Below are 23831 nucleotides of genomic sequence, written 5' to 3'. Positions count from 1 at the left end.
TTCCTCAGTGAAAAACAATGGGAGCTGCCAGGCTGGTTGCATTCTCCCACATCACCCAGTGAGTATTTACTGAGATAAATGAACAAGAAAGCTTCTGCATGGCTTGAGTCTCAGCTTTGGCATCTTCATTTATCCATAGGCACACCTACACAGAAAGGCTGCGGTGGTCATCCCAAAAAGCATCCTAGTCAAGCCTGCTGCACACGCTGCCACCAGCATCCCGAGGTCAGGGTCCAACCCTTTCCCTCACCAAACCAGCCCTATGACCCTGTGGTTTTTAAACCCTTTTTAAAGCTGCCTTTGAACTTCTGCTTCCCAACTCCTCCTTCTCTCAACTCTTGCAGAAGCCATTCAGAAAGCATGACTGAAATGGAGTCGGCTTCTCACACAAAAATCCTCTGCTCCCCTGCTTCAAGCAAGGCACAGAACCACATTTTAGGAGAGGAGGCGGCAAGGGCAATGTATAACGCTAATAGAAAAAAAATCCTTCAATGTTATTTGGGAAATATTCACCAGAACTGCAAAAGGAGATGACAAGCAGTGAGCGCCGTTTCCATATTTATAACCTGGCAGCTGCACACAAGCAGCATGGCTGGGGGAACCCACAAAAACAGCAAAGAAATGCCAATTACTACCCAGAAGCAGAGCAGCAGCATGGCACTCAGGCTGGGGACAGCTGCCTGGCTCCTGCAGCTTTGCTTGGGAAATAACGAGGAGATGAAAGTGGCTCCGCCAGCGAGCATCGCCCTTTGAAGGCAGCAAATCACTGCGGCGGTGAGTGGGCGCCTGCGTCCTCATCACACTGCAAGCCACAGCAGAGATTTGCACTGAGTTTTCCAAGCACTACTGCTGGCTGGAGAGCACAGAGAGGCTGCAGGTTGAACTTGGCACACTGCAAGTATCCTGGAGCAGTGGCTTTCCGCTCTGCTCCTACCATTTTTGCTGTGCACTGGGTCACAGCAGTGTGTGGGATATATGGCAGGCTCTGCTCCAAAGCTGCACTCCCAGCAGGAAGATCACAGCCATGAGCCAAAGGCAATCAGGATAGATTCAGGCTTGGGAAGGAAAAGAAAATTCACGCTTCCCTAAAGAGACACTGGTGACCGCAGATCAGAGGCACCAGAGTAAAACCCACATCACCTGGAAAGCAGTCTGACAGCCTTCAATGTGGCAGCTTGCACGCCACTTCAGCCCCCTAAAACAAAACTGCTTTGTGACAAGACTCTCTGGAGCCCCTGCACTGTTGACATCACCCACAGCAGTTAGTTTGGGAACAAACAACACATCAGAAAAGCTCAAGAAACACAAAGCTCCCTGCAAAGCAACCCCAACCTTACCTCTGCAAGCCACGTTGTTTTCCGGCTCATAACCAGCCTTGCAGGTGCAGCGACCTATGGGTACCATCCACTCCCCATCCCCGTTGCAGTACAGCTTGATGGGCACGTCCACCTCCTCAGCGTTGGGGATGCAGGTGCCCCGTGCTGTCACCAGAGAGGTGCTCTCTGCCCCCGTCATCGTCTCAGGGAAGATAGCGAAGTTCTGCACCACGCTTGGGCACTTCTTGAAGAAAACCCTGACGGAGAGCAAAGACATGCAAGCCCCGTAGTCCTGGAAAGCCAGGTAAAAGCCATTGCGGGTCAGGGGCCCAAAACTTCTCACTTCTGTGTTCACCTTCATCAACCTGCCACCAAAGTCCACCTGGGAAAAGCTCTCGTCAGCAGCAATGGTGTCCACTTTGAGGTAGGGTGCCTCCGTCCAGAAGGCCGACTTCTTAGTGGCAATGACAGAGTCTGTCTCATAGTAGTAGAGGTTGAAGGTCTCCTTGCAGGAGCCGGGGACGTTGGGGAGGCTGCTGCAGTCCCGCACAGTGAAGCGCATCTCAGTGTAGATGCGGTGGGCTCCGCGCCGGTTGATGAAGGTGGTGAGGAGCCAGTTGTTCTGGTTTGGCTCGAAGACGTTGCACACCTGGTACGTACGGATGGTGTTCAGGTTCTCGTCGTAGCCACTCACTTCTTCCCACTGCACAGACAAGAAAAGGGAGGTCATGAGAAGGAGGAGGTGGCAGTCACCCCGCATGCAGCAGGGCTGTCCTGAAAGGGGGGAACAAAACCAAGGAATGGCTAACACTGGAAGGGGCCTCTGGAGGTCACCTGGTAGCACCTCGCGAGAAGATGCAGCAAGGGAAAGAAAGACAGACTAGGCAGCTGGAGAAATGAAGGAAAGCAATGCAAGAGGCTGTGTCTGTGTCAGTGACCAAGTCAGCATGGGGGCTGACGAGCATGCCTGACCTCAGGCTCCCAGCACAATGGAACTGCTTCCCTTGGCAAAATATATATATATATATTCCCAAAGCACAGAGAGAACACAGATTTGTGGTTTGATTTAGAGAAGAGTATTAATATAATCTGGGCTACAATTTCAATTAAGGGACAGCAGCAAACTGTGAATAGTGTATGATGGCATTAGTGTCCTACAGACAGATTTACAACCTCATAATCCATTCATTTTCACTAATCCATGTTTACAGTCTCCTCATAACAGCATTATTCACATGGCAATCTTTAAGCAGCATGCTGATACCAGGCATCATTTCTAGGGGTGAGGCAGCAGCAGCGCTTGTGGGTGAACCAAGCCAACCCTACAGTGTTACAGGCTTTGCCCTTTTTACCTCTCCCAGCCCTCCCCAGCTTCCCTAGGCATCACTCCGGTGGCAGCAGGATGGGCAGACCCAACCTTGACAGGCAGAGGAGCATGGGGCACACATAGTTTACTGCTGCCATCCAAGGGACAATTGATGTCCCAACCAAGGCTGTAGCATCCCTGGGGTCAGGAGACCAGGGAGAGAGGTCCCCACCCCCTCCAGAGGGGTGAGCCTAAGGATGCTTATTGTGTTAAACCAACAAAAGGATGGAGAGTAAAGTACTAAGCACTCATTTAATTACACACCTGTACTTCTATTGCTGTATGCATGCAGGTATTTCACCGCGTGCAGAGCTCTTTCATCACTCAGGTTTGTCTGAATTTCACACTGGATGCTCATAAAGCTGTAAAACCACTGCACCCCGGGACCACTGGCAGCACAGCTGGCCAGCTGTGGTTTTGGGGAGCAAAGGAACCTGTCTGCCAAGCCAACCAACACTGCGCCTGGGGCTTCACAGTGCCTCTCCATCACTCCTGCCACCCACCGCTCCCTCCCTGTCTGCACCCGTCTTTGTCTATCATTTTTTCTGTCAGGGGAATGTGAGTCAGGTTATTTTATGCTTCCATCCCTCAAAGACTCGTATTATATAAAAAAGATGTTTTAAGTGCCTCGGGGTGTTTTGTTCCTCATTACTTCATAAAAGTGACATTAATAACCAGGAAGAGCACTGCTGAGTGCAATTATGGATGATGTTCCAGGTATGAAAGCTGTTTTGAGCCTGCTAATGTTTCCTAATTACAAGCCTTGTGGTACAGGAGAGGGGAGGTGCGAGCAGGAGGATAGGGAGGAGCGTGCTGGATGGGCAGCAGGGCAGGCAGCAATGCACACGGATCCTACCAGCTCTGGGACTGTGTGGTTGGATATGGGATAACTTACCCCTGACGGAGGGTTGGCAGTCCAGCCCAGCTCAGCCGTCGCTGTCCGTGTGTCCATCAGGGTTTCTGGGGAAACACAAGAGGAAGAACACAAAGTAGGACGCTGCACTTCGTGGCATCACCACCTACACGAACCCACACTGAAATGGGTTCCACGTGGAGCCTGCCAGCTGTGATTTGGCAGCATGATTTTTAGCCACAGGAATGACAGCAGAGTTGCTGGAGTGGCGATCCCATGCTCGGAGGCTTTCAGTGGTGGGTTTGGTGGGAGATATTGCAAAGCAGTACTACAATATTACAGCTGGCATTTCCCTGCTTTTTTTTTTTCTTAGTCTTGTACAAGGAAAAAAAAAAAGAGTAACAACAATAACAGTGAGAGCAACAACATATAGAAACAGATGGGAAAAATCCTCCAGGTTTTATTTATTTGTTTTCAGCAAGCAGACATGCAGATTAATTTGCTCAACTCCTGAGTCTGAAGCAAAGCTGGGAAGGAAACGTGCCCAGAATCGGCCCCATCCTTCGCTCAGCACCACAGCAAGCACATCCCTGCTTTGTGCTGGTACAAACAACGTATCTCAGCCATGGCTTATCCCATCTCCCTCTCTGGCAACTTGCACCTATTTGTATCTCCACCACACACCAAGCAAGTATTATTTCTCCCCCTGCAGTAAGTATGGCCATGCATGTCGTTAAGCATTTGTTAATACTTGCTTCAGCCCTTCAAACACAGAGGGTGCTGGCTTCATGAGGGCCCCCTCCCAGAAAGCCAGCCCTTCTGTCAGTTCCTCCCATTGCAACCCCCAAACAGGCTCTGAATTTTGGGAAGAAAGCTGGGAGGAACAGCACGACGTGGCACGCAGCAGCCCCTGAAGCAGGAGACTTGAAAGAAACACATACACCAAGAAGAGACGCATCCTGTCAGCATCAAAAAAAAGCTGCCTCCCTACCAAAAAGCTCTTGCCTGTCTTTTCTTAGTGATCTAGGCATGCTTCCAGATGGCACATCTTCCCACTATGGTTCTCTACAACGCCATTCTCTAGGGGCAAGGAGAAGGAAGGATTAGAACAACCCCAAACCATTCACTGAAGCTCAGGGAAAACCTGGCTCACCAAAACCCCAAGGCTGACCACACAACCACCAGGTGGCTGAGGGTGGAGGCACCTCCAGGTCCAGCTGGTGCCACTCCATCTCAGCCATAGCCACCCAGCATAGAAGTAGCCCTGTTCAGCTGCAGCAGCCCATCTGATGCACCAAGCCCACTGGAACACTGCCTGCTCCCCAAGCAGGGAGCTGCTCCCCACCCAAGTGGAATGCTCCAGGGCTGCCTGGCCCCGAGCAGTGCCCTGGGAGGAAGCTAAACACGGGGGCTTGGAGAGGTGTCAGTGGGCAGGGACACGAGCTTTCAAGTCCAGCAAAAGCCCTCCTTAGGGAGAAGCTGAGCTTTGTGGTGGAAAGCAGAGCTCTCTCTGAGTGAAGAATCTTGTGCTGTATACAGTAGATTTTCTTTAATGGACACATTACTTTAAACTAAGCCTCCACCATCTGTTCCAGTCCCTAATTATCAATACAAAAACAAACATCTACTCACAATTACACTCGTAACAAGTAAAGATGCCAGCAATTAGCATGCAGGAACATCCTCGCTGAGCGGAGCGGGTCCATCTGCAGTGGTACCAGTGTGTCCCCAGCAGGGAGGGACCGAGGTGGTATCCACAGTGGGCTCAGAGGAGCATCACTCAAACAACGGGGGAATAAGAAATGTGGGGTGAGAGCAGGTAGGCTGCGAAGCACGGCGGTGCTTGGGGGCTGCCCCTTCCTGCAGCAAGTTTCAGGGGGTGCTCAGGGATGCAGTCCTGCTCCCGGAGTAGGCAGCAGCTTTCTCTCTGCACCCCTTCCTCCGAGAGCATCAGCACAGTCAGCCCAAGGCTGGCACTGGGGATGGCCTGACCCAAGCTGGTGGCAATACAAAAGTGAGCAACAGGAAAACAAACCTAGGAGCTTCACTGCAAAGACCAGCACCAACTAACGCTGATGGAGACAATGCCACAGCTCTGCCTTCCTGTGGCCACAGCACGGCTGCCACTGCCACTCCTGATCTGCTCATGGCTCGGATTAAACTTCTTAAAGTCAGCAGGAAAGGGGTCCTACAAGTGCCATGGGAACTGCTTGAATGTGGTTCCCTCTGTCCCCCACGCACAGAAACCTGGAGCTCAAACCTACACCAGAGGGTTGCCCAGGCCATTTCAGGTTGCTCCCCATGCCCACGGCAGCCCCTGCTCCTGGCCACGATGCTCCAAGGGTGCAAGAAACTTCCACATATCTTGCGCTTTCCATCAAGCAATAGCAAAGCAGGAGCAAGCCAGATGTGCAAGCTGCTCTGCACACATCCGGATCTCAACATGGGACTCTTCTGTCTCTACGTCAGTGCCAGAGAGGCAGGTAGAAGAGCAGGATCGCTCTCTCCCACTGGAGAAGCACTGCTTCTCTTCACATTCCTTAAGAGCCCCGGTTTCTGAAAGAGACGCTTGCAGTATCTATACACTTTCAATCAAAAATATTACAGCAACAACTAATTATGTCCCATCATTCCCATGGCTCTCTGCCTTTAATGGTGCATTTTGCTGCTACAGAATTACAGCGAAACTGCTCTGGAAGTGTATAACGAGCTATCCCCATCAATCTCCTGCAGATTCATTATGAAGGATTATCCCCAGAATAACAAACCGAGTTCAGATCGCAGAGGACACACTAAACAACAAAAACAAGGCAGCAGGATGCTTCCCTGCCCGTTGCTGTGAATGGGAACACCGACACCTCAGAGCTTTGTGATGAACCTTTCCAAGAGGAGCAGCTACACGAAGAGCCTCAGCTGTGCCAACACTACCTGTAGACCTATGGTGGCCAAAAAGCAACACCTGGGGATGGAAAGTGGTTTTACACATATATAGGTGCTGTGTCACATTGGGATGGGCTGCATCGAGCCCTCCTCTGGATGAAGTGCTCAAACTACAAGGAGCAAACACTATCTGTATCAGGATGTGCCACACTGGAATACACTGGCTGATACAACTAGAAGCACCCCCAAAAAATAGCTGCCTACATTTTTGGGAATGTATGGGTACACAACCACACACAGCCCCACACGCAGCCAACCCACAGTACCAGGGCACAGAGAGGTACAGGCAAGAGGTCCTCTGCCAGTGCCTATCACACACTGGAAGAGCCAGAAATTGAAGAGGCAATGTAAAGGTTCCCCACCATGAACAAGTCCCATTTACCAACACACATCTCCCAGCAGCTACATATGCAAGCAGGCATTGACTGACTTGCTGACAAGTCAACACAAATGCTCTGAGCATCATTCCCCACTCAATAGCAAGGCTTTCCTTCAGATCTTTTCCACCTTCTTTAAAGTTAGGATAATTGCCCCACGGCAGCTCAACGTAGAATAGGAAAGAGCCCCTCCTTGCTGGGTCACTCATGCTGGACCTTGAACTCCACCACCCACCCACTCACTCATCCCCATTGCCCCCTTCTGCCCAAGGATCAGTGGGGCAGAAGCAGTGGGGCTGGCAGCATCGAGGTCCTCCATGTACCTTCACGTGATTTTCCTGCCCTAAAGGTGTTTGACCCCGTGCAAACGTGCAGTGCCAGGCCAGCTCAGCCACGGCCACACAAACCATTCATCACAATCCCACCGAGGAGAGATACAGTAAATCAAAGAGACAACCTGCCTGCAAATAGATTGCACAGGGGAGGGAGAGGGAGTGAGGAACAGAGAGAAACAGGGAGAGAACTGCAGAGGGAGAGATAAGAGAGAGGGAAGGGAGCAGCAGAAAATTACAAAAAAAAAGGCACACATCACAGTGAAAAAAGACAAAGGGGACCAAATCAAATACAAAGATAAGAGAAAGAAGATAGTGCTTTCAATACCTTGTTTTCCAAATTATAAACCTATTTTATGAAATTTGGGAACAAGTTTTAATCCGCTGAGCTCGCACAAGACATCAGAGACCATGGGAGGCCTCAAAATAGCGTGTTACAGGCAACTCAATGAGCTCCAGACACACACAGCTCAGATGTCCCCATGATGATGAAGCAGCTTTCCAGTACCACATAGCCCACAGTTACACCCAGGCTGCAGAGGCACAGGATGCTCACACTACATGCACAGAATGTAGCTCACACCATAGGACCTCACGGAAGTATCTGTAGGTAATCACAGATGTGTTTTGCAGCCCAAAAGGCACCACAGGCTGACACAGCGCTTTGGTAAATGCCACGGGCACCAGGGCAGGTCCAGGCATCCCAAGAGCTCAGCTTTTCCACCACTCTAGCACCAGGGGAACAATTCAGCACTGTAAAATGACAAGGCTATCTTTCAGGAAGACATCTTCCAGAACAATGTCACTACGCATTTAAATTGTCATCTTTGCTTTCTCAAGGCTGAGTTGCCAACAAGCATCACTGAACTCCACCAGTCTGCCCCCAAAATCACCATATGTCGAGCTTGGCAGCCGCTTGTTTCCTTCTCCAGAAGGCATGGAAGAGGAACTCAGCTGTCCTGGTATGGGCAGGGGCTTCCAAAGGCTGTGGGACTGCCCTGGAGAAGCAGCACCCCCCAGTGCAAGATACAACTCAGTGACATGGAGGGGCTGGCTTGCAGGATGGATTTTTCTGTGCACAGATGGTAGAGGTGAAACTCTCTGGTGAAGCATCGCAGCAGATATCCCACGAGAAACAAGCCAGCTTCCAGCACAGCTCCAGGGCACACGTGGCCCTGCCTCTGGAGAGCTCCATGCCAAGGTAGAGCTAAGCCCAAATCCCTTCTCCTTGCACACTAGCGCCATCCCAAGAGGACACAGCCAACAGCCAGGAGCTAGAGGACGCCTGCCCTTCCCACACCAGGAACTGGGTGCAACAGCTTCATGCACACCATTAGGGCTCCTGGGTGCAGACCAGCTGAATGGGGCATGCACAGCCCCAAAGCAATTGGTACCCAACACCCAGATCACTTGTGCCCAAGTGGGAGCACAGCATCCTGCAGGAGGCGAGGACGAGCCAAATGCTAGGGGGCTCCCCCAAACTGGCCTCACTGGCTGCTCGGCCCAAAACCTTTGCTGGGCTCTCAGGGGGTAATGATCGAGCCGCTGCTTTTCACTGGGTTGAGATGATAAATCAGCAACAGAGGCTGCTGCGGTCTGATTAATGGCAGAGGGTAGCTGCAGGCAAAGCACAGTGCACCAGGGATGCAGCACTCGGAACACAGCCTGCAGCCTCTTCACCTTCTCCCTGCACAGGGCTGATGGAGTGCTTTCCAAACCCTCATGCAGCAATCACAGCACTTTGACCCCAGACCCAACAAGTCTGCGTTTTCTGCTCCTCAAAAGCAACAAACCAGGTGCTCCAGGTGGCACAGAGAGGAACAAGGGAGCTTACACAAGCAAGGCTTTCTGCATGAGGAGAGCAGACTGACCTCTGCCCATGCTGTAATAAAGCAGGGAACCCCAAAGAGAATGAAAACAGGAGCACAGTTGGTGATTTCATGCACAAGGGGTATGGGAGCCTAATGGGCCTGGTGGGCGCATTCTCCTGATCAACTGGGATTCCCTTGGATGTGGTATCCTATAAATAGAGCCAGACAGCTGAAAAGACAGAACAGTCATAGACATCAACAGCACCCACCATTATGTATGTTACGACAAATTAAAAGGACGTGCTGTCCACACCTGTGGGACTGCAGGGTGATTCCCCCAGCACAGCATCATAGGATAGCACAGCACTTACCTCCAAAGACAGTCCCAATGGCCATGAGCACAGGGGCTGTGCTCCACAGCTGCAATCAGCTTCACTGAACCAATACACCAGACCCACCCTGCTCCTATTTACTGGATCTTACTTTAAAAAGTCAAAGGATTCAGTGGGAGCAAAGAACACGATGGGCTGCTCAAATGGCAAACAAGTGTGGGCTGTTGACTGCAGGCTACCAAGTGACCTCCCTTCATCCATCCCAACTCCTCCAAAACAAGGATGCAGCCAGGACCTCAGCTTCCTTGGCAGCAACATCAAACTAACACCAGCTTGAGGTCAGAAGAGGGGGTAAATCTTGTACCAAGTGTTTGCTTCTCCTTCCCCCTGCCCACCACACCCCAGTGTGAGCACAGAACCTATTTAAAAGCTACATTTCTGCAGTTTTCCCTTTCCCCCCCCCCCACACACCTTTCAGATCTGCTCAAAACAGCGCCTGCATTCCATCGCCATCCCACATCCTCTCCCAAACATGTTACTATCACTCTGAGCAGTCTTTAGGTACACGTGCGTGACAGCTGCTCTGCAGGGTAAATAACCCAACACATCGGCCAACATTTCCAGATGACTGTCAGTGTTGCACTGCCTCGTGCTGTGCTGCAGGGCTGGGAAGGGCATTAACAGCTCTTGGAGGGGCAGAGGGCCTGGGTGGAAGGCAAAATGCTCACCCAACACCTCTGCAATTACAGGGGCTTGCAGGATAGCAAGCTATGGGAAAGAGCTAGCTCCATGATCAACACCAGGCATGGCCAGCACTCACCTATCTCTCTGTAAGAGCACAGTGGAAGAGAAGCACAGAGGGAGCATTCATCTCGGGGGGACTCGCAACATAAATAGGAAAAAATTAAAAAACCTGAATGAGCCATCAGCACATAGCAATCAAACCCACATATATCCCAAGAGGAGGGAGACAGACTTCAAATGCAAGGCTCATACCATGCTGCTGCTGCCAGGCATTGCACTGCATGTGCTCCTGGCCTGGGGAGCCGAGGAGGAGGATGGGGAGGAGGCTGAAGCAGGTGCACTTGGCTCCCAGGCAGCCACGCACACTCCTGCCCCCAGCCCAGCCGCCTGCACGAGCACAAGCTGGGAAAAGACTGGAGCAGAGCAGGCAGGAGGAGAGCCATCTGCGCACCGGGAGCCAGGCCAAGGCGTGCTGGGGATGGGTATTTTCCCCCCACCATTTCCTTTGCCGGGACACTCCCCTTCCCCTCTGCATGATTGTTACCAGTGGCCAACTCCTGGCCTAAACATTTCTGCAGGAAACAGTGCGACTGCAAAACGAAGCTTCCACACACAGCATTTCCAAGCCAGCACCAGAGGGGCAGGGAAACCCAAACCCAAATTCTCCCAAACTGATGTCCCCTGGGGAGCCTGCAGCCCATCCCACACCAAGTGCAGGGCGCAGAGTAGATGCTGCAGTGGGGACAGCCCCGAGGCAAAGTGCAGGTGCTGCCTCCACAGGGCTTCCCTATGTGAGGGGAGGAGGAAGCAGCCCTTGCTCCGGTCACAGGGACACTGCCACCCCTTGGGTTGAAATCCCACCTGGTCCTGGCAAGGGGACTGGCATGGCACGGCTCTGTTTTATGCAATGCTTCCTCCGCTCATTTTTAAAGCAGTGTCAGCTGATGATAAATCTGCCCATAAGCTCATCTCCATACCACCTCTCCTGCTGATGACACTGACCCATCCTCCCTGATTGTGGTTTCCTTGCTGAAATAAATCACTCTAAGTGCACATTGTGCTCTGGGCCTCATTACTGTTCATCACCATCTGCACGATGGAGCTGTCACATCCTCATAGATGCTGTCACCTGGGCAACCCTGCAGAGGCCCATGTGGGACAGAGGATGGGCACGTGTGCCCATGGCAGCCCTGTGAAACCTCAGGGCTATCAATGGGAGAAACCTCCTCTAGGAGGGCAGAACTACTTCCCTCCAGTCCTATTTAGTGCAGATGGCACAAACACTGAAGGGAGGATGAAGGAAGAGCTGGGCACAAAGGCAGTAGGATGCCTCCCCAGCCTTTGCCAAATACACACCCAACTCCAGGTCCACGCACACTAGTGTGCAAACCCCACTGGGTCACCGTGGATAAACCCAGAGCAGCGTTGCAACTGCACTTCCAGCAGTAAATGAAAAGCTCTGTGCCAAACCCCCATGAAGACTGCTCGAGCAGTAACAATGCGGAGGCATTGTTTGCCTGTCACATTGCTTTCAAAAGGCAAACACTCAAAAAGCAAGAGGGAGCAATTAAAGCTGCCACTAATCTTGTAGTGTCCGTGTGGAAAAGCAGCCCCTGGCTCTGACGGAGCCTGCAGCAGCACCAGGAGCTCCCTGCTAGGACCCACAGGCAGGAGATGCTCAACAGGACCCAGCAGTGGCACAGACCCCCACCAGAATGAACCACGATTGTATCACCACACCTCATCCTGGCCCCTGAGGAGCAGAAATGCAGCTCTTTCCGACACTTTGGGTGTGCCAAGCTGGAGGCTTCCAAGAGCACACCCACGAGCGCGGGTCAAGGAGAGGACATGTTCCATAGGGTGACCATACAAACTCTTCGCACCCCCTGCACTCCCTATAAAAATCTCCATTCGCCTCCAGTACGGAAGAACCGCGATTTTCAACCCAACAGCTCAGCCCTTGAGGCAGACCTGCTGTGGGGTCACCACGTAGATGGGTCCCACAGCACCACTAGCCCCAACAAGCTCCCATCCCACACCCTGCACCCCAAGGAGCCCTGCAGCCCCCCACACAGACGGAGGACAGGGGGCACAGCACTCACACGTGCAGGCACAGGCTGGGGGTAACCGCGTTGCAGAAATAACACAGGCACGCAAACAAAAGAGCACAAGCCATTAATCTGGGCGAACCAAAGGAAATGAAATCATTATGTCTGCAGCTACAGCATCCAGAAGAACAAATTTCCTGCCTGGATAATAAATGGATTCTTTTGTTTCACATTGGCCCCGGCCACGTGACTGTCTTGGCCTATTCCTCATCCAAAACATCTTGCTGTATAAATACCCAGACGGGCTTGGGTTTCAACTGCTAAAAATATGTTTTAATTATAATAATATATAATAATAATAACAGCACAAAAAGCTGCATGCTCCCCAGCCCCTTTCCTCTTAAACAACTTCTGAAGGCTTTCCAGAGCACAGGCGAGGAAACAAAAAGACCAAAGTTGCTAATGACAGCCGCAAGCACTAAGGAAAGGCCGAGGCAGCCTAGCCCCAGGTTGCTGCTGCAATAAAGAACCCTTGTCAGAGGGAACACTGAGGCACACGTGCCATCCTGGAAACCCTGCATGGCATGGTGGGCACGACCAAAGCCCCACAGGTGCTGGGGAATTTGCCTGAGCAACATGCAGTGCATGCACACCCACCCTGCGCATTGCGGGCGGCTTGCTGGTGCAGCAGCAGGGCTGGCATTTCACTTTGTTCTCACCCAAACCGATCAGAAAGGTGAATTCTGATCCCCCTACTGGCTGCAGGAAGGGCCCTGGCAACTCCCAGGATTTCAGCTGCTGACAGTCGCGTGCACGATGAGCTTCAGCCATCCATTTAACCTGCAGCTCCACAGAGCACTCGATTAAAACCATTTTCGTGCCTAACTCTGTATTTTGCTTCAAAAAGTTGCAAAACAAAACAGAGTTTGGAATCCAGACATGAGAACACCTCGCTGCAAACGGCCTGAGTCCCGTGGATGTCAGGAGAGCCCTATGGGTGGAAGCAAGCCGGGAGCCCCACAAGCCAGCACTCACACCAGGCTGAAGCTTCAACCAAGCACCACTCCAAGAGTACAGTGCCCAGGAGAAGACCATCCCCTTCAGCCCACAGCAGCCTTCCCCTCTGACATCAGATGCTCCATCAGGAAGGAGGTACGCCAACAGCTGCAGGACAAAACCCTTACTTTGAAAGGCTGTAAGCTTGCTTTGTGCATCACGCTAGAAGCAGCCCGATTTCTTCTCCCTTTCTGGGTCATCTTTAATTTCAATTCTATTTGGGAAGTTGTGGAGAGAGTCTAAGCATTACTGCTGTCTCATTTCAATTGCTTAACATCACTGCTTAAAGGCGGGAGAGAATAAGAGAAGTCATTGGAAACTAAATATTTACACACCCACAGACATTAATCCCAGCAGATCCAAGGGTGGGAAGCTTATTTTGAAAAACATCCCTAATTACTTTCCCATCTTAAAGGGAATAATCTGGCGATTAGCTAGAACATTTGACATCAGCAATCACATTAGCTCCTAACAAGGAATAACTGCCGACAGATCCCCATCCCCATGGAGGAGTCCGGGAGCTTGCTCCCCAGCAGGACCATGCCCACTAGGGATGGGGACACCAAACAGGCACCAAGAGAGTTGCCAGTTCCTGGGCTGTGTCCCAAGGAAACCTCCTTGCTGGAGGACTGAAGACTTCGGGATAGGTGAAAGTCTGACTGTAAAACTCATTTAGGAAGACAAAACCACGCTCACCCCAACGAAGCAAACTATTAAAAATGGAGGATGGTATCTTGGGTAATAAAGAGCAAGACATGAGAAACAGCCCAGGAATTCAAGTTTACAACTTCTATCAACTTCATACGCTGTAAAACTTCACCTAGTTTATAAGTTTCTCACCAACTTCATAAAAGATGTTTTATTATTATTGTTTTCTGACTCTCTTGCCTTCATAAAATGTCTCTCCTTGTCTGTGTGGGCGTTGCATTATAAACATTTGCACTTCGATTCATTCAAGACTTATGGAAGCTTTCAAGGTAACCTATTAGGAATACTTAAAGTGTTTCTGAGGCATCACAGTCTCCCCTGAACATTTCAAGACTTTAAATAAATAAATAAAAACACGCTGGATTTCGGAGGTAGTTTGCTGCAAAGGCAAGTCGTAGATTCAAGCTATGTTTGGAAGCAACCAAGCCAGCCTGGTGGAGCAGGTCCCCATTTCATTTGGTGTGTGGTCATCAGAGATGCTGGCATGGGAATGGACTTCTCTCTGCCACTATCCAACTTCTAGTTAATAAGGGATTTTAAAGGCAAAAAAAAAAAAGAAAGCCATTAAAGTACTCTCAGTCTTTTCACGTTTCACAGCAGCATCACTGCTTGCATCATCCCTACATGCTTCAGGATGAAAGCTTTGGTCACACATTGACAACTGCTCACTATCAGCACCCAGAGTACACCCACCTCAGTTTTGGGGCTGCTGGTGCAGCACTGCAAGGATCCCTGCACTCCATCACAGTATCTCTGTGCCTGAATACAGACAGACTCACTGTGGCACAGAAGCTGCCCCCTATCAGGAAGCACCAAAACCCTGCAACCTGTCTGCTGCTTTGATGAGGGATCAAGGATGCATCCCATGGGGATGCGAGATGCTTGGAGCAGCTGCTTTCACGAGCAGACAGACGTAAAAGCACAAGTTTCCCATCCCTATTAGGAGAAACAGGGGCTGGCCAGCCCTGTGCACACAGCCCAGCCCTGGCACACTGCTTCTCCACACCAGGCAGGGCTTACAAAGGCAGAGCAGGAGGGTGCCCGCAGCAGCCTCCTCAAAGCAGCCCTTTTTCTCCAGCCTCCATTGAAGGCTATTGAAGTTAATGAGCATCTTTTTGTAGCCTCCAGCAGGCTAGAGAGACGGCCTTTCAGTGCAGCAGCCTCCCGCCTCGGTAATAACCCAAGTGTGGTGTAGAGAGGAATAATAAAAGCCAATTTTTAGACAGTGATAGAATACAACTAGCTGGTGACCTTGCAGATCCCACCAGCCAGTGCCTACCGCAGCCAGAACCTGCATCTCCAGGCTAACAGGAGCAGACAATCTACTCCTGGACACAGAAGAAAGCTGTGCCAACCATGTGGCAAAGCAAGAGGCAGCTCACAGCACACTGCAGCTCCTCCACCAAAAGCCTGAGGAGTTCAGTAGAGTTTGATCTGAACCAGCAACTTCACTACAAGTGTAAAGGCTCAGACAGCAAAAGCCACAGGTCAGAAAAGACTTTCAGGATCACCAAGTCCACCATCAGCCAGACCTAAAGAATCCCATCACTAAACCACATGCACACATCTCTTCGATATCTCCAGGCAGGGGGAACTCCACCACCTCTCTGAGCTGCCCATTCCAATGCCTAATCACACCTTCCATGAAGGAATCCATCCTAATACCCAACCTCAACCTCCCCACTGATCTGAGCTTACCCACCTGCACAAAGCTTATGGGCAGCCCACCACAGGCATGCAGGGTTTTGCTCAGGAGATGGTGAGGCCCTGTGGCCCTAGGCTCTTCTGGAGCCCATGATTTCCAGCATTGAAAAGAGGACACAGACTCTCAGTGCTTCAAAAATAATTAATGGAGGGGCTGAGCAGCCACATAGCCATGGTCAGGGCTCCTCTGAGCTGCTGCACAGAGGCCTGCTGCTGCTTGAAAACACTGTATCACACAGTACTTCTGGCAACACAGCCAGCTGTTCTGGTAATCCTGAACAGCTAAATTTCGTTCATTTCCAACACATTTGTTTCAAATTAAAAGCACAGCTGAAGCCTCGAGGAGCTCTCTGGAAATATCCCATTGCTCCTCTGTCCACATGCCTGATTTCCATCACATCCTCCCGTTTCAGAAGATCTATAAGATTGAAGCCATTGCTTCAAGTTTGCCTGATCTCTGGCTCCTAAAGATACTTCTGTGTCAGACAGCAACTCCAGGTGGCTTCAGGCAATCTCACAGATCGGAAAAGCTCAGGTCCTGTGAGGCCAATGGGATCAGAAGCCCACGCCCTCAGAGGATGCCCCTAGGCCATCGGGGATAGAGTCCCTCCTCAGACACAAGGAGGACTTCCCAAATATTCAGCTTTTCCAGAAGGTTCAGCCTCTCACCTGGCCCAAGATACAGACACCAGTTCCAGTTGGAAAGTTAAAAAAAAAAAACAAATATAAAACACCCATCAGCCTCCCACAGCTGAAGGCCTTGCATTCAATCCCTTTCCCCCCCACACACCTCAAATGCAGCCATCCCTTTTCAACCTCTCTTTCTGTGGCCTCCTCATTTTCCAGGGGAAGAAGCAATTAACACCCATCCAGCTTCTCCAAGGTGACTGAACGTCTTTTAAGCCAAAAGCAATTATCCTCAAGTTAACAGGACCCTCAACGAGGATGGCAATGAGTCGGTGCAGCCCCCTGGCTAGGCCTTGCCGGGGCTTCCAGTCAAAGCCCTGCAGCTGACTGCAGAACAAAAAAAAAATGAGAAAACAAAAGAAAGCCTCTGTAAAACATCAGTCCCCAAGGGAAGCAAATGGTTCTGCACCAGCAGGAAGGGGAAGACCCACTATGTGTTTCTAGCAGAGGGGCATGGCCCGTGGGTAAAGGCCCAAGCCTGCTGCGGGGCTCCAACTGGATGTTCCTCACAGGCAGATGGAAATTAATCAAAAACAGAGCTGGGCATGGACACCAAAACCTCAAAGCAAAGAAGCGGGGTCTGAGTAACCAAAACCTGGGTGTCTTTTGCGTGTTGGTGGTGGTGTGGCTGAGAGAAGAGCAGGACTCCATATTCTGGAAAAAAAGATCCTACACAATGAGTGACAGAGCCCCGCTCATGTGAGAAGAAATGGCCCAAAAAACGAGGATTTCCACAACCTCCTGCCTGTTCCCAGCAACCACTTTACCTTGCTGCAACATAAATTACAGCTTAATCAGCTCTGAATGCCGGCGATGCTGCCTGGATGCCTCCCCAGATATTAACCGCTTCCCTCGCTGCGCTAACAAGCACATACCTGAGGCCTTCCAAGCCCTTAATTACTCAGCATAGCTATTTCCACATCAAAATATATAAGTAAATAAATTAAAAACCTTAATACTTTGGTGCTTCCCCCCCCCGTCCCCACTTTGCAAAGGCCTTGAAAGGAATCCACCAGCTTACTGAGAAATACAAGCAAATTACAACCGCTATGCAAAACCACTCTTCTGGATGGAGAGCTTGCTGTTGTCTCCCACCAAAGGGATGTGGGGATGTCAGAAGCAGCATCCCTAAATCCAGTTCTTTCCCTTTGGGCTTGGTCTAGATCAGCAGCCTCAGATCCCCATGGCCATAGAACCAGCAAGATCAGAAAAGACGTTCCAGATCACCAAATCCAACCATGAACCAGACCTTCCGAGTCCCATCACTCAACCACGCCTCCCAGCACCACGTTCACATACCACAAATTCCTCCAGGGATGGGGACTCCACCACTTCTCTGGTCAGTCCATCCCAATGTTTGGCTACCCTCACCATGCAGAAATTCTCCCAGTATTCAATCCAAGCCTCTCCTGGGCCCCTTTTGAACCACCCAGAGCAACCTGTTACAGACAGATCATAGTCATGGCAATTAGGTCACACCAGGCTGCGGGATTAGTGGGCAAAACTACAATTATTTAGAAGCATTGAGATTATCTACCGAAGAGTCTTAATAGAGCTGAGCTAATTAACTAATTTTGACTGAGTAACTGATCAGTTAAAACATAAAAAGCAATAATCATAGACAACAGCTTTTTCTTTTTTAGTGGGTTGTTTTCTCGCAGCAACTCTCAGTTGCACAAAAGGAGACCAACAATCTCCGCTAACCAAATATTATTGTAATTAAATATTCAACAGGAAGGCTCTTTAATTATTCATAGGAGGGACAATGCTCGCTACCAGCAGGCCGGCGCTCTCCCTCTGGACCTGGCCCAGGGATGCTCGGTGGTACGGCTCTGCGACTGCTGCCCACGTGGGACCCAGCACCCAGGAGCTGGGTACCCAACGGGAGAGCAGGAACCCATCCACTGCCAGGCACTGGTGGTCAGAAGAGGGACATGTGGCCAGGTGCCGTGCTGCGTTCTGAGGCAACGTTACCCTCCCAGCAGACAACCAGGAGCAAAATTACACAGGAAATCAGAAACTAGCTTTTTCAGCAAAGAGCACAGCGATACTTCAATCGACTACAGGGAAACTGCAGAATCTTTCAGACCATCCATCAAAGCTCTGTAAGTCCCAACGTCCAGCAAAATGAAACAGTAATAAATATTGAGCAGAACGAGTTAATCTCCGCTGAACACACTTTAATATAAAGCACGGGCTCTTTGGCTCTAACAGACACGCATCCCATTTTTCTCACCATTTCTCACTACACGGTGACAAGAGATGTCCCAGCAGCAAGCCATGGCTGGGAGCCACCGGCTCTCATGGCACGAGAGACCTGCAGCAGCCCCGCCGCACCGGCTCTGGGTTTCCTGCAGCCCAGGACGTGCTGCTCCACGCCACTGCTGGCGAACACAATTCACCCTGCACGAGCATTCATGCGTGCCAAGCTCAACGCTCGGGTTTTTGCAGAAAGCGAGCAAGGTCAAATGGAAATGTGCTTTCAGACCCTAATGAATATTTGGGGGAAAGCATTCCCCCGCCCCCTCCCAGCTATTTATTCAGCCCTGCGATTAAGCGACTGCTGTGCTACTGTGTTCAGAAGGAGCAGAGTGCTGCAGCATCCTCAGAGGCATCCTGTGAGCCCGGGCTCCTGCCCTCAGCCGGGCAACAAGCGCGCAGAGAACGAAACGAAAGCACAGCCTGCATCCCGTGCCTGCCTTCCAACAGCTCCTCCAGGGCTCCTCTCTGCATTAGCTGCTCCCAGAGCATCTCCAGCAGCACAGAAATATCAGCGACGGCAGCCGATTCACAGGCTTTCCCTCTCCAGCAGTGCTTTTCTCATCTCCCCATTGCTGCTGGCGCTTGTTTCCTTCTCTCACAGGCCACCAGAGCCCCCGTAAGTTATTCAACTTTCAGCAGGCTGCACTGCGTTGGGGGAAATTGAAATTCAAAGCCTTGATTAAGGCAGGGGGAAGAAAAATAAGAAATGAAGACCTTCACCTTAAGGAGGAGAAACGAGATGGAATTCAGCCGCAGGTGCGGTGCCAGCGCGATGGGTTTTGCTGCGGGAAGCAGCAGAGGACCGCCCAGGGACGCCGAAACTTCATCCTCCCCTCGCCTACGTCCCCGAGCCTCGAAGCACGCGGGAAACAGGAAGGCGACCGAGACAAGGAATAATGAGTCAGTGATACCAGCAATTAGTCAAAAAAAGCAGCGCAGGCATCTGCGGGCGAGGGCCCGTTCCCATGACTTAACAAAACGCTCTCCCTCCAGGCTGGTGGATCCGGGCGCGCTCCTCGTGCCAGCGCCCAGGTTCTTCCTTCCCCTTGGGTTTTCCTTTCCAGATTGTGCGAATTATAACAAAAGGAGAAGTAAAAAAGAAAAGGGATGGCTCTGGGGAGCGCAGAAGCCCAGGACTGGCAACATCCCTGGAGATGCATCCCTGGTTCAGCCCCGGGCACAGCAGCAGGAACAGCCCTGCAGAGGCGGCGGGGGAGCGCTCGCCCCACGCAGCACCGGCAGAAGCGGTGGTAACCGAAGGACGCGAGCAGCAATTGCGCGCCCGAGCCAAAGAACGGGAGAGGTAACCGGGGCTGTAAGGGGCTGCGGGGACGGTTCCGGGGCATCACCAAACCCGCTGCCACCCGGATGGGCAAGCAAAGCTACGCCAGCCGCCGGCTCGCTCTACCAGAGATGCGACGGGTGGGTGAAGCAGCAGCCGCACACGGGGGCTCTCCCTGAGCGCGGACCCCTCGGCACTCCCCGTCGTCGAGATGCGCGCAGCCCGACCAGCGCTGCCGCGCCGTGCGCCGAGCGCGGTCGCCCCGGGTCCGGGCGGCACGCGAAGAGCCGCGGGCTGCGCTGCTCCAACCCGCAGCGGTACCAACCGAGAGCATCGCCCGGGGGTCGCGGAGGAGACGGGGCACGGAGCGACGCGTCCGGGCCGACGTGCGACGCTCCGGGAAGGGCCGACGTTCGCTGCCCGACTAACAAAGAGTTGGGGGCGCGGGGCGCACCCGCGGTGCTCAACAGGTGGGGCGGGGAACGGCACCGCACCGCGGCAGCCCCGCAGCACCGCGCGGGCCGCTCCTCCTCCCCGAACCGCAACGCACCGGGCGCGGCGCGGAGCCCCTCCGCGGGACCCGCGGCTCCGGGGGGATCTCCCAGCAGCGCGACCCCCCCCCCACTCCCGCTCTATCCCGAAGCCGCCTCCCGCCCCCGGCCGCTCGTCCCCCGCCTCACCTTCCACGGCGGCCGCGGCGGCGGCCAGGCAGAGCAGCACCACCAGATCCGCAGCCATCGCCGCCCCGGGCCGGCGGCCCCCGCCGCGCAGCCTCGGCCTCCCCGGGCACCGCGCGCCGCTCCGCAGGCGTCAGCCGCCGCCGGCGGGAGGGCATGGGCGGCGGGAGGCAGCCGGGCCGGGCCGGGCCGCGCCGAGCGGAGCCGCGGGACCGGGCCGCCCGCCCGGGTCACATCGCCGCCGCGAGTGTGGAGCGCCGCCACGCCGCCGCCCGCCCCCGCCGCCGCCCGCCACGCCCCCGCAGCCCGCCCGCCAATCGGAGCGCCCCTCCCGCCCCGCCGCGCCACGCCCCGCGCCGCCGTACGAAGGGCGACGGCGCCCCCCGGCGGCCCAAAGGGGAGACCCGACGGGGCGGGCGGGGACGGCGCTGCGCCCGCGGCGCGGAGTAAATTGGAGGGGCCGGGCCTGGGGGAGCCGAGCCCGGCACCGCGGGCGGGCGGCAGCGGGCACGGAGCGCGCCCCAAAGCCCCTCTGCTGCAGGGGACTATCGGTGGGGAGCCCCCGCCCCGCGATGCACCGGGAGGAGGGGGCTTTAACCGCACGTCGAGGGAAATCCCTTCATCCCGAAACAAAACGCCGTTTCTCTTCGCGTTCTGGGGAGGGAACGTGGCCACCGATGGAGGTTTCGGGGTACCGTCAGCCCGAAGCCGTTCCCCGAAGCCACCCCACAGCTTTGCAGCGGCCACTTTCTCTCGGGCCCGTCTCTGACGGGAGGTTCCATTCTATCCTGTGATGGGTCCCGGCCATCACCTCCAACAGCGGCCCTCAGCAGCACTGCAAACAGGCAGCGGATGTCACCCCCTCCCCGTGAGGGGCCCTTTGGTGCCAGCTGAGCCTCTGGACATTTTTTTCTTGCCTAAGTGGAGGAAGGGTAGCAGGGAAAGCTGGGAAGGGGAAATGCTCGCAGCAGCTCTTTGACCAAAATCACAGCTCCCTTTGATCAAAACCAGAGTTTGCAAAGACAGCTTTAAACAGTTACCTCCATTCTCTCTCTCTTTTCTTTTTTTTTTTTCTTGAAAAGCCAAGAAGGAAACCAAATTGCTTCCGTTTACAGCTGCTGGGGTTTGGTTACAGAAAGCAAACAATAGGAAATCTGGCTCCAGATAAGAAGAAAGCTGAGCCCGCTCTGATCTTTCAGCCAAAACTCCAACTTTCAGGGGTAATTCTGGCAGCGAGCAGAGGCTGCTGAGCACAGGCATGGCCATCCCACCGGGGTTGTTTCGCTGTGGGTGCTCCATCGGCACCCACTGCCCTGCTTCTAAGGCCAAGAAGAGGGGCACGGGTAGCACAGCACCCAGCAGCTTTGCTTCCCCACTTGCCAAGGACACGGGATGCCCGCACCGAGGTTTTCCCCTGCCAGCCTCTGGAGGTCAGCAAGCAGCAGCGCTGAGCCCTGCACGGGACAGTCCCACTTCTGTTCCGCAGCGCACTCCACCTCCAGTGGCATTTGTCATCTGGCGTCTGAAGGACACAGCAAACCCTCTGCAGCTAAATCATCGCTGCGTTTACAGAGGCTAGAAATAGCTGGTAATGTAAAATTAAAAAAAAAAAAAAAATCTCTTGGTGAATTTATTAGGTAGTATCTGACATCGGCCTGCATAAATCTCAGGGTTCCTGGTAAATACAGAGCTTTCCAGGAAGAGTGAGGCACCAGCAAGCATGCAGGCAGGGAAGCAGGGATCTGCCTGTGTGGGAGTCAGCGGGGCTGAGGCTGCATCCAGACCCTGCAGAAGCCTCCAGCAGAAGCTGCTGTCAGGGCAGGGAGTGGGAACATCCCAGAGAGGAAAATACTGGCAGGAGAAGGGAGAAGCACAGAAGAGCCATGGCAGAGGCAGACAGGAAGGGTTGCTGTCCTCGCATGGGCATGTGGTTTGTATCCCACCATGGGCACAGGACTGGCATCCCAGCATGGCCACATGGTTGGTGTCCCACCATGGGCATAGGGCTGGCATCCTACTATAGGCTTATGGTTTGGGCACGTGGTTACATGGCTGGTGGCTTATCATGGGCTCAGGGTTGGTATACCACCACAGGCACATGGTTGGCATCCCACCGCAAGCGTGTTGGCATTTACAGTGTGGTTACTGAGAGTCCTCATTTCCACTGCCTTCTGGGAAACTCACAGTGCAGGGAAAGAGTTTGGGCAGAAGCACGAAGGCAGCTCTGCTCCCCTCCTCCTGGAACTTCCTCCTGGAGCAGCCCTCTCAAGTGGGCAGCACCTGGCTGCACCTGCTGTGGATCCTTCACTTCTGCCCCAGCCCTTTCCCTGCACCGTAACCACACGGTAAGTGCCGAGATGTTCATGGTGGGACACCAACCACGTGCCCATTGTGGGATACTAACCACGTGCCCATGATGGAATGCCAACTCCATGGCCATGGTGACACTCAAACCACATGGCCATGGTGAGAAGCCAACCGTATGCCATGGTGGGACACAAACCACAGTGGGATGCTGGCACTGGTTGCCCCCCATGCCCCATTTCATTCCTTACTTGGAGGACCAAGGCAAACTGAACTTGGTACCCAAGGGGAGGAGCTCATTTTTAAAATAAACTGAAGAAGCTGCAAAGGGCAGCATAGCAGACACCCTGAGCTCTGATACACAGATTTTTCCAGGCGGTACAGCATTTGGACACAGCAACACAGCAGTGAGTGCGTGCACTGCTGATCTGCTTGCCTTAAAGCATGTGTACTTTTGCAGCAGCACCTCGTTTGCATCCCTGATGATGCCAGGTACCACACGGGCAACCAGCCCTCCAGCACACACAGTCAGCTCTGAGTCCTGCGCTCCCAATAGAGATGACAAATGCCATTAAACTCTTAAACAGGGTAGCAAGAGGAGAGCAGCAGCGGGAGACCTCGCCCCAGCAATTCCCACCTTGTAATTTTAGAAGCCGCGGGTTAATTTTAGCCAGGCTGGCTGGAGGATGTCTCCTGGGGCTTCTGCTCCTGCACTTTCTAGGAAGAAAAGGTGGCAGGGTCATGGGCAGCCCAGCTCGTGATCCCCACGGGGATGATGCCAGGGGAGGGGGCGCTGCTGCCCCACCGCCCCCATTTCCATCCAGTCCCTATCAACACCTGGTCAGCTGGCTGGGCATTCTGCTCCCCGTCTCAGCTTCCAGAGGAACGTGCTGCTGTTTCTTGCTGGAACACACAGTGCATCCTTTCAGCAAAGAAAAATAAAAATATTCCTGCTGGCACAGCTAAATGGCCAAACCCCAGCAGGGAGCCTTGAATGCACTTCTGACTCGTGTTGCAAAATCTGCTGTTATG

The 23831-nt window shown here is 53.1% G+C and overlaps 1 protein-coding gene across 4 annotated transcripts in view; it reads right to left on the bottom strand.

Annotated features, from left to right (window-relative positions):
* The window catches only part of EPHB1 (EPH receptor B1), a 59496-nt gene that overhangs the window by 28608 nt on the left and 7057 nt on the right, over positions 1-23831 (bottom strand). Inside the window, exons 1-3 of one of the 4 annotated variants that reach the window (XR_005862201.2) lie at positions 20499-20744; positions 3578-3642; positions 1338-2019 (exon numbers count right to left, since the gene is read on the bottom strand). Coding sequence is in view for 1 of the 4 variants with exons in the window: in NM_001396682.1 (NP_001383611.1) it covers positions 1338-2019; positions 3578-3642; positions 20499-20556 (805 nt within the window). In the remaining 3 variants the exon portion in view is untranslated. Of the gene's footprint in view, positions 1-1337; positions 2020-3577; positions 3643-19256; positions 20745-23831 lie in introns of those variants that run through there. The other 3 variants (XR_006930827.1, NM_001396682.1, XR_006930828.1) reach the window with 3 other exon arrangements.

Source organism: Gallus gallus, chromosome 9 (assembly GCF_016699485.2).
Source record: "Gallus gallus isolate bGalGal1 chromosome 9, bGalGal1.mat.broiler.GRCg7b, whole genome shotgun sequence".
NCBI classification, from domain to species: domain Eukaryota; kingdom Metazoa; phylum Chordata; class Aves; order Galliformes; family Phasianidae; genus Gallus; species Gallus gallus.
This window is presented reverse-complemented; position numbering and strand designations above follow the sequence as displayed.